The 10809-nt window shown below is 39.7% G+C and overlaps 1 protein-coding gene across 1 annotated transcript; it reads left to right on the forward strand.

Annotated features, from left to right (window-relative positions):
* The first annotated feature begins 13 nt into the window (after window positions 1-13).
* On the forward strand, window positions 14-10544 carry LOC113490176 (fructose-1,6-bisphosphatase 1). Its single transcript, XM_026866466.1, has 7 exons — window positions 14-246; window positions 2777-2939; window positions 4559-4651; window positions 5671-5814; window positions 7050-7187; window positions 8672-8791; window positions 9807-10544. Exons 1-7 carry the CDS (start codon window positions 77-79, stop codon window positions 9996-9998), a joined length of 1020 nt encoding a protein of 339 aa, XP_026722267.1. The 5' UTR covers window positions 14-76; the 3' UTR covers window positions 9999-10544.
* Window positions 10545-10809: the final 265 nt, after the last annotated feature.

Genomic DNA, 10809 nt, shown 5'->3' on the forward strand with positions numbered 1-10809 from the left:
GGCCACTCCCCGTCCCCGTCCGGGCTAGTGGCGGCGGCGGCGGTGGCGGCGGCTCCACTCTCTCGTCGCCGCCAACATGACGGACCGCTCCGCCTTCGACACCAATGTCATCACCATGACCCGCTTCGTGATGGAGGAAGGCAGGCGGGCGAAAGGCACCGGGGAGTTTACGCAGCTCCTCAACTCCCTCTGCACGGCCATCAAAGCTATCTCCACCGCCGTCCGGAAGGCGGGCATCGCCAACCTGTGAGTCCCGGGTGGCGGGCGGTGGAGCGCCGGTACCATCCGCGCCTCCATGCATCCCTGCGCGCCCAGGGCACCTGCCGCCTCCGCGGGGGTGGGGGGTGTCACCCGAAAGGCCTGTGAGTGGGGTTGCATCCACACCCCCTCCCCTAGCACTGAGCTGTAACTCACTCCTTTAGCACCTTGGACTCCTGCTTTTCTCAGGTGAAATGGGTCCTCTGACTTTTTAATAATATAAGGCATGCAGTCTTTGACAGATGTCTGCTGCTGGTAGACCTTCATGCAAAGCTTCAGCAGGTTTGTGTGCCATGGACCAGAAGTCCAAACAAACAGACTGAAAGACAAAGCCTGTCAAACGATGGCTGAATTATTGCTCATTGTAGTCAGTATATTAGGATCAAAGCAACATTTTATGTTATGAGGCTTTTAACCAAATTCAGTGGGGGTTTCTTCATATCACATGATGGCGACTTGAGTTTCTATGTGAAGTATTGGATGGTTAAGACTTTTAGACAGGGCACCGGTTAGGAACGGCGGTATAGTGAGCAGGGAGTTGCTCTGGAGATGCACCAGAAGGAAATTAGATCTCTTGAAATGTTAAATAACTGAAACCGGTTGTAGGTAACTAATCCCCTGAAGTGTTTTATGTATTGTGGATAAGCCAAATTGTGTGCTGATCTGGGCTTTAGACACGGCCTGCTCCATTAATGAAAAATGTAACAGAAAATGAATATGCCTCTACAAACCATGTACGTAGTGGAAAACAGAAAAAGCAAAAGACCTTTGGCAATGCAGAGTAACATTTATTACAAAGTGTAATGTGGTGACTGTAGTTAATAAAATAGAAGAAACTGCAACAGAGAAAAAAAGTCCAGCATTTCCTGTATGCTTGAACAATTTTTCTCTGTTTTGACTTCAGACTTTATATAACTGTGGTACTTTTTTAATCACTGTGTGCTAGGCCTTTCATGTGCCTCCTGTGTCTATCAGTAAAAATCAGGGATTTCCATCAGTGACGTGATTTGCAACAGCCTGAGATCCCATTCCTTATGTAAGCATGTACATCCATGGACAGCTGCCCACAGGCTGCATACCTGTGCTGATAGCCTTTACCTTATGGTCCCCTACATTGGATTTGACTCTCCACCAGTGATGGGGGTAGCCAGCATCAGACTTGTGAGCCTCCTTGAGCAGTGCATCTTCCATTGTGGGACTGCATTTCATAACCAGTGGTGGGATTTTCCTGGCTATCAGGGAATGTGAACAAGTAGGGATTGCTGGGGCCCATTTCTGAGGGTCATCCTCAGGCTCAGCTGTATGCTCAGTGCTTCCCAGCAGCGGACGTGCAGAACAGTTGGGGAGGCGACTCCCTTCCCAGCTGCGGGCTCTGCTCAGGGCACTCTGCCATCCCCCCTGAGAAGTCCCCAACAGACAGGTGTGAGAGCTGTAGCTGCTGGCCATATGGAGTTATTGCTCTGAGGACGAGGACTTGTGCCTCTGTTTGCAAGTGCAGTGTTCAAAGTACATTGTTTTCTAAAAGCACTTCCACACTTCCAGAAAAATGTTCAGGCCACTGTAACATGGAGAAAGAAAAAAACAGAATTATGCCAAGTCTTTTTCTTTGTCTCCTGCATTAAACTGAAGAAATGCAGTACGTTCCTAAAGTAGTGTGTTCAGCATTGTTGCAAAAAACCTGAAACACCAGTATTCAGCCTAATCAATGAATCGTAGTTGAAGCATGCAAGAGGCATCTGAATATGTGCAGAGCTGGCTATTGTTTGACTTCTTCTAAGAGCTAAACTTCCCCTCTCTGTTTTGCATGTTTTCGAAATCACCTATCGCAAAGTCTCCTGGTACTTCCTGATGGCAGTGGTTTGATTCTGATTAGCTCACAGGGTTTTATTCCTGTTTTGTATTTATATTTCTTTTATTCCCAAGATGTTTACTGCCTAAAGCCAAAACTTAAAACACTGAACCATAAAAATGTTGATTTACCTGTGAGCAAAGTGTTTTTACTGCAATTTGTATATCGCGTTGCTAACCAGTAGCAAATTACATACAGAAGTTATAGTGTAACTAGTGTTCTTAGAGTCATTGTTACTTTTTAGGTATGAGTTTCTAATGAAGTCTCAGCTTTTATGGTATGCAGCTGTAATACTAGAACCTAGGATTCAGGTCAGTATTCAGGTCTTAAAGTTAAGAGCTGATTAAATAACAAAATTATTGTAATTCAGCCTTCACAGTCTGCTCTGGCTATATTTGCCTATAGTTTAAGGACCACTGAAAAGTGATTCCGTTTTGTGTTCCTCACATTCAGTGTCTTCTAGATTTGCCACCACATCTAATATTAGCAGGTCTCACCAAGAATCCACTGGACAGTAAATAAAAAACAGGTTTAAGAGAGCTGAGATATCATCCAAAAGTGCTGTTTGTCTTACAAGATGCTTTACAAGCACAAGGTGGCCAGAAACAGGGCACTTCGGAAGATATATGCCCTGTTCTCATGAACTGCTCTCTCCTGACATTGCTCTAGCTATGGAATTGCTGGGTCTACCAATGTGACAGGAGATCAAGTAAAGAAGTTGGACATCCTGTCCAATGACCTGGTGATTAACATGCTCAAGTCATCCTTCAGCACATGTGTTATCGTGTCAGAAGAAAATAAAGATGCTGTGATAGTGGAAGCTGAAAAACAGGTTAGTAGCTTCAAAAGTTCTCCCTGCTTGATTTCAGACCAGCCTTTACAGGTGTATTGCCTCAGATCTGAGAAACTGAAACTGAGTGAAAAATTTCAGAAAACATACACTTTTCTATACTGGTAAATGAAGGGGTAAGGGTCGGGTGAAGGGTCGAGTGTCAGTCAACATTTGTCCTTTGTGTTATTTCTGCTCTTGAGACTGATGCTTGGTTTTTGCTGGTTTTTTCCTCTATTGTTCCTCCCCACCTTCTGTCTTTCCCATCTTCTCCTAATTGTGAAGGAAACTAATTTCTTGTTTATCCCATCTGATCTCTGGAACTATGCTCTGAGTCAGTCAAGCCCTTTTGTAAAGTAGCTTTCTCAGGAGGACACTGAAGACCTGTTCTGTGCAGACCAAATCTCAAATTTTTGAGTTCATGTAAATTGTCCTTGAAGCCCATGAAAGGTTTAGCAACAATGAAATGAAAATAATTTTTACTATTTATTACTTATTATTATTTATATTCACAAGTCTGCATGCACTTTTTGAGTGATTGTTCCTTTTTCCTAGTTAATATATTGGTGCGATCATATAAAAATCTGTATAAAAATTTAGCAAAACCAAACAAATAAAACATAATTCAGAAAATATAATAATGTTTGCTTTGTCAAAGCAGTTATAGTTTTAGGTCATCAAAGATCACCGGGGGAGGCTCATGGATGGGATACTTTTCTAAAGTAAATGTGAGCTAATATAGTGTTTTTATCAGAATTCCTACCCATAATTCCTACCTGCAGAGTAGAGTACTGCTTGACTTAAATAAGTTTCTGGCATGTAGGGTGAAATCAAACAAAAAGTGAATAAACACTGTCATTAAAAGTTAAAATGACTCTAGATAACATAAGGGGAAACCAAGCTATTTAAAAGGTACAGTTGATTCAGCTGTTTTCCCAGTACTGTCAATTTCCTGTACCTACAGGAATCCTCAATACAACAATAGGCAGGAACCATTCTTTTTCTGGGTGGGGAAAAACCCAAAAACCAGGATAAGACCACAGACTGGATAAGGTAATTTCTGACCATCTGTCCATTCAGAGCACAGATAAAGTGAAATGTATAGTTTATGAATGTCAGGTGTTAAAGGCCTTATTAGTGTCTCTAATTTTACCTCTGCATGAAAAGTGTTGATCTTTTAAATTTGTTTTTTTCCTTATAATTCAGAAAGCCATTTTGTTAGAGACAAGAAAGTGTAACCTAAATGATAGATATTACATGTTCAGCCTTAATTAAGTAGATGAAGCTAAACTAATAATTATATATATATATATATATATATATATATATGTATTTTTTAATTTAAAATTGTGTAGGAAAACTTCACCTTTCCCATGTCATCATCTGTTACTTAATTTAAAGATTCCCCAACTTCTGCTGTGGCACAGATCACACAGTTGTAATCAAGAATGAAATCTGGGCCAAAGCATTTCTAACATTTGAATTCACTTCCTACATAATATATAAAAGTTTATAATGCTTTGAAAGTCTGTAAGAAAATTTACCTACTGAGGTACTTTTATTTGGGGGAAGTGGGTAAATAATGTCACTAAACTATTTGTTCCCTCTTTTATACTTTCTAGGGCAAATACATAGTCTGCATAGACCCTCTAGATGGCTCATCAAACATTGACTGTCTTGTTTCCATTGGGACCATCTTTGCCATCTATAGAAAGGTAAAATGCTTTCATGTAGGACAGGAAAAGCTATCGTTGTGCACCTTTTGAGGAATTATAATTGCATGTGAAGACTTAATAAAATGTAACTAAACTTATTTGTGAAAGAGACTTTCAGAACCAGCTTTAAGTTAAATCTACTATTTTACAGACACTTGTATAAAACATTTGTGAGGGATTTGCATTAGTCTCATAGAAAATTAGATACCTGTATGTCTATCCCTGACTGATATTTAGCCAGCTAAAGGAACTACCCTTTATAAACAAATCATGTCTTAGATTTCATTAATATTTGTGTTGAGTCAAATACCACGTGGTTGTCATCTACCTGGGGAATGTGCTTTTCAGTTGTGTTGTTCTCTGTACTAATAGTCCTGTTAGCCTGAGGACAGGCTTCAAACACAAACCTGAGCTGAAACATGGCATGTGCATTTGAAGTGTCTAATTCACTCTGAAAGGCAAAAACCTTGTCTGAAGGAGCTTGAAATACCAGACTTACATGTCACAAGATGGGGGAAAAAAGTGTCAGATAAAACACACCTGGCTGTCCATTTTAATAATCGTTTGTATGTTGTCATACATGCCAAAAGAACTATTTTCAACTTCATTTTTGTATGAAGCAAAAGAAAACAAAATAATCCGAAGTACTTTTGATCAGCTGTGAATGCCATGAGTCATGTTTCATAGTTTGCTTTTCAACTGTGCCCTGGAGTTTTCCTCTGGGCTGTGTTCATCATCACCTACAAGGAGGTACACAGCTCTCTATTATCTCCTTAATCCTTTCCTGTTTCCTGCATTCCAACTAGGCTTATACAAGAGCATTTCTAGATCAGTGTGTTTGTCTCCTCCATATAATTTGTATTAGTGCATCCAGTAAGAATCTCAGTTGTGGATCATGGAAGCATCTATGCCACCTCATGCATGGATATGGAGTAGAAGACTGTTGCTTTCACAGGGAGTCCAGTTATGTACCAGCTACAGAAACAAAACAAATTTGACTATGTTCCTTCTTATTCTAGATGTCCCCTGATGAACCTTCTGGTAAAGATGCTTTACAACCTGGACGTAATCTTGTGGCAGCAGGTTATGCTCTCTATGGGAGTGCCACAATGTTGGTACTGGCCACTTCTGCTGGAGGTGTCAACTGTTTCATGCTGGATCCGGTGAGAATGTCTTTTGTTTCTTTGTTAGGGATAACAAGACACTGTCCCAAAGCACTGTTTGTACCCAGAAAAATCAAACAAAGGAGTGATTTTCAAGCTAACGTGGATAAATGAAATACACTATATAACTGATTGGCAATAAGGTCAAGAGATTTTTACATTCTGTCTGCCCACTGCAGCAGTGCTGTGTGATTTCACAATGTGTAGACAGCCGAGTCAGTGAAAAAAATACACAGCATGTGCCAAATTGCCAAATCATGTGATAGTTAAAATGAGCTGTTTTCTGCAATGCAGAATGCCCTTTAAGACTTTTCTTTTCCTTAATGATAGGACCTTAGTAAACCAGAGAAGCAGAAATATTTAACCTTATTCTGTGTTTTCAGATCCCACCATGATGTGTAAAAGAGTAAGTGATGTGTGTGGGTGCGTTTGACGTTCTAGCATGCGTTGGCCATATGAGTTTTAAAATAAAACTCGTATTGATCATAGCAGAAAGTAGTTTTCTTTTAGTGACCCTTTTTTTGTTATCAGTTAGTCAGGCTGTGCCACTTGCCAGTGTTAAATTTTTAGAAGTTGTAGTCATCAAGCAGCAGGAAATATGTGTGCTCCCTATAAGTAACATCTTAAATAGCTGCATGCATTTTTGTCTATATTTAGATAGCAGATTTAACTTTGAGCACACATGTTATTTTGTTTATTTTTAGCACTAACTTGGAAATTTAATTTAGTGAAAACTAAACAGACCAGCCCCTCCTTACAGAGATTGGCTCTCTTGATTCCAGGCATCCAGTTAGCCCAAGCTAAGATGAACTGGAGTATCAACAGTATTTGAACATGTTTATGCATTGCTTCAACCAGCACTCTCAGTTCCAAACTCGTCAGAGCTGTACTTTCATTGTAAGTCTAGCAAAAGAGTGGAGAGCTAAATAAATCTACAGGAAACAGCATTTTTTGGCATGAAAAAGTGATAGAGCGCTGGCAATGGTAGTATGAAGAAGCTTGCATGACCCCGGGATGCATGCTCTGTCTGTGTTTTATGGATAAACAAAATGCTTTGTATCTAAACTGCAAATTCCACTTTTTTTTTTTTTTTTTTTTTTTTGCTACTGAGTTGTTAAAGAAAGTGGCAGAAATAGTAAATTTCTCCTAAATTTTGTGTATGATTGGGTTTTGCCCTGGTTTGTAAATAAATGAGCAATTAACATTCACATATTGTTTTTCTTTCTTACTGTTAGGCAATTGGAGAATTCATTTTGGTGGATAGGGATGTGAAAATCAAAAAGAAGGGAAATATCTACAGTCTTAATGAAGGCTATGCTAAATACTTCGATTCTGCAGTCACAGAGTATCTCAAAAAGAAGAAATTCCCTGAGGTAAAAGAACCTGTTTCAGACAAACTTTCAGATGACAAGAAACACTCATCATTTCCAACTTTATGATCAATCACTGTCTCATGCACTGTTCAGAGCTTGTTTTCCTTTCTTGTGTATTTAAAATGTATCTTCGTGTAGGACTGATAGAGCAACAGTTCATGTGACCAGATATTTCACCATCCTTCAGTAAGGCATTGCACCTCTTTTTTTTTTTTTTTTTTTTTTTTTTTTTTTTTTTTCCCCCTTTAATCTTCCCTCCTGTCTGGGGGCCTCAGTAATGGTGCTGGAGGCAAAACTGGGCATTTGGTAGTCAGCTAGAGAGGAAGTCTCATCTGGTGATGAAGAAATTTGATTGGCATGTGTCTTAGATTGCTGCTTCCTCACTGTAGAATTTGAGTATTTGGAGACCCAAGTGGACATGGCAGTGGGTCATTGCTCTGTGCTAACACAAGCTGGATCCTGAAGGGGCCTCTCACTTGAAAAGCTAGTGTAGTTTCAGGTTTCGCTTCATGGTGCTGGTGTCAGGAGGCCTGAAGCTCTAAGCAGTGCCCATAAAAGTCACGTCTGTTCTCATGCCTTACGTCTGCCATCACTGGAGTTAATTCATTCACAGTGAAGTGTAAGCATTTGCTATTTTTAAGTTTTTGGTTCCCTTCTTGACTTCCTGATCTTGCTTTGAACAAAGACTGGTGTTTTCATCTGGCATCTTGCCAGCTTTAAGGTATTGTTTATTTAGATATTAAAACATACTCTCTGCAGTATAATAAAGAAATAATATCAGTAGTCAACTATTAACTTTTTCTTACCAAAAATGCTGGCAAAAATGGGTAGAAGAAGTAGGAAAGATCACTACTTTTAGTCCTTGATCTTTTTTACTGCTACAAAACAAAAAAACCCAACATCAATTCACAGAATCACAGAATCATTCAGGTTGGAAAAGACCCTTGGGATCATCGAGTCCAACCATCAGCCCTACTCTAGAGAGTTCTCCCTTACACCATATCCCCCAGCATCTCATCTAAATGACCCTTAAACACATCCAGGGATGGTGACTCCACCACATCCCTGGGCAGCCTATTCCACTGTCTGACCACTCTTCCTGTGAAAATTTTTTTCCTCATGTTCAGTCTAAACCTCCCCTGTTGCAGTTTAAAGCCATTAATTCCTAGCACTGGATCTTTTTGCTACTAGAAATGCAGTATATTCCAAAGGGTTAGAGCACTGATGGAGAGCATGTGTGCATTTTCTGTTGTTGGCACCACTATTCATCTATCCTGAAATCTTCTGTCAGTCCTTTTTCTTGTGTTTTCCAAATTAGAAAATGAGGAGAAAATTGAAATTTTCTTCAAAACTGCTCGGAATATTATCAATGAATCACAATATGGAGAACTTAAGTGTTAGGACCACTAAGAAAGGGATGAAGAAAAAAAAAATATTAACCTGATGTACTTGAAAGTTACATTTATTTAAATATCTTTCTGTAGGATGGCAGTTCACCATATGGTGGGAGGTACATAGGATCTATGGTGGCTGATGTACATCGCACACTGGTGTATGGAGGAATCTTTCTGTATCCTGCAAACTCCAAAAGTCCCAAAGGAAAGGTAAATCTGAATAAGCCCAATTACAGAAAATGTTACATTGTCTAGATATTTCACTACCATAGATCAGTATTTTGACTGCAGAACATGAGCTTTATAACTTGGTACCTTGCACCTCTGGTGTGTGGGTATGGCCACTCCTTGTACGCTGTCATGAGTGACAGCGACCTATTGTCAGACGTCAGTTTTAGGGTTGCTATTAACCTGTTTCGGCTAACTAACCTGTTTCAGCTGACTTCTCTTTAACCCCAAATCCATTCAGATTATGGAGCATACCAAGAGGTATGCTGCTCAGACAGGCTTCTCTGTACCATCTTAGCCCAAACCATGCTGGTCCCAACCAAGCAAAACATTACAAAGCAAAGTAAACCACCCACATTACCCTGAGACTCCTATTACAAGCTAGTATGTAAGAAGCCTAAATTTAGTGAGTCCGTTACAAGAAGCTGTGTCAAAGAGAAAACCATCTGCATCTTGTACTTAGTAACACTGCCTCATCTGGAGGAACGATGCCTGGCTGCCTCTGCCAGGATGACAGTCAGTCAGGGAAGATAAACACAGTTACAGGCTGACAAGGGGACTGTTTATTCAGCAAAGACCTTTCATCTGTTTTGTAATTGTCTGTAAATTATTGCTTCAGGTTGCAGATAAGATGCAGTTATTCATTAGAGAGACCTAATGACACACTCAGAACCAGTGTTTTTCTTTCTTTCACACAGGCCTATGTGGTCTGCTGCCTTGTTAAGGGTTGTGTCTTACATACAAGCTTTATCTATGTGTAAAGAGCACAACGCAAACATGAGCTATGGAGAAAGCACTCAGTTTGGGCAAATCCAGCAGTTACTGTGTTTTGTTTGAAAGAAAAGTCCACCAAATTTCATTCTTGAGTCAAAGTTTATATAAAATATGGAGTACTTTCAGTGTTGATCGGTTTTAAATCAAACACTAAACACATTTACATTTCATGATTCTCAGCATTGCTGGGTTGACCTTTGCCATTTTGATTTTTGTTTTCTAGCTGAGACTGCTCTATGAATGCAATCCTATGGCTTTTGTTATTGAGAAGGCTGGGGGAATAGCAACAACTGGGCAACAAGCAATACTAGATATAGTGCCTGAGGATATCCACCAAAGAGTGCCTATTGTCTTGGGATCTCCTGATGATGTGAAGGAGTACCTTGAAATAGTCAAGAAGCATTCAGCTAAGTAAAGAAAATTTGCTGGTGTCACTGTGCCGAGGGGAAGATATGCCTTACAGCTGAACCAAAGAACACACTGCAGTACTGCAAGACTGAATGGTCTGACCTCTGTAGCAACATAGCCATATTTTCAAAAGATTTTTTTTTTTAAGTGAAATCTTGTGCAATTGAATTGTACAATGAGAAGCATTAAAAGATTGTATTAAAAATAAAAGCAAGGGAAAAATACATTTGCTTTTTCATTTATCATTTGTGATTACACAAAAGCCACTGTTCTACCAGGACATACTGTGTTAAATAACTAGGGCAAGGTTCAGCTTTCTCAGACAAGCTACAGACTAGCACCAGAATACCTGACTCTGTCCTCTTCTAAAAATCTTGGGGGGAAGACTCCACAGCCTCTTACAGTGAGTGAACTTTCCTAGACCAGTCTTTAGTTCTTTGGCAATAAATACAAATGCTAATGTGTATGCCTTCACACGTTGTTTCTGGGCCCCAGAAGTTATTCACTGTACTTCAGTCTGGGCTTATTCTGACCAAAAATTAACATTTGTGAAACACATACATTAGTGTATGTTAATTCTGACACATTCTGTTAATATTGCCAGTTGGCACTCTGTCAGATCCAGTTACACAAGGAAAGAAAATTCTATTTTGGAGGTGGATTTTGAATTGGATAAGGAGCATGTATAGACAGCTTGGTACCATTCTGTTGTGATAAGATGGCTAAGATTATTACTATTATAATTAATTTTGGCAAAGATACGCCAGAAATTAACCTGTTTGCCTGATAAAAAAATGAACCTGTGTGTTGCTAGCAAC

Source organism: Athene cunicularia (genome assembly GCF_003259725.1).
Source record: "Athene cunicularia isolate RWA chromosome Z unlocalized genomic scaffold, athCun1 chrZ_part2, whole genome shotgun sequence".
NCBI lineage: Eukaryota > Metazoa > Chordata > Aves > Strigiformes > Strigidae > Athene > Athene cunicularia.

Excerpts from the sequence above, each read along its gene's own strand:
- LOC113490176 (XM_026866466.1), top strand. The coding sequence starts at position 77 with ATGACGGACCGCTCCGCCTTCGACACCAATGTCATCACCATGACCCGC. Across the intron at positions 4,652-5,670 it reads TCTTTGCCATCTATAGAAAG|ATGTCCCCTGATGAACCTTC; the intron begins GTAAAATGCTTT and ends TTCTTATTCTAG. Across the intron at positions 5,815-7,049 it reads ACTGTTTCATGCTGGATCCG|GCAATTGGAGAATTCATTTT; the intron begins GTGAGAATGTCT and ends TCTTACTGTTAG.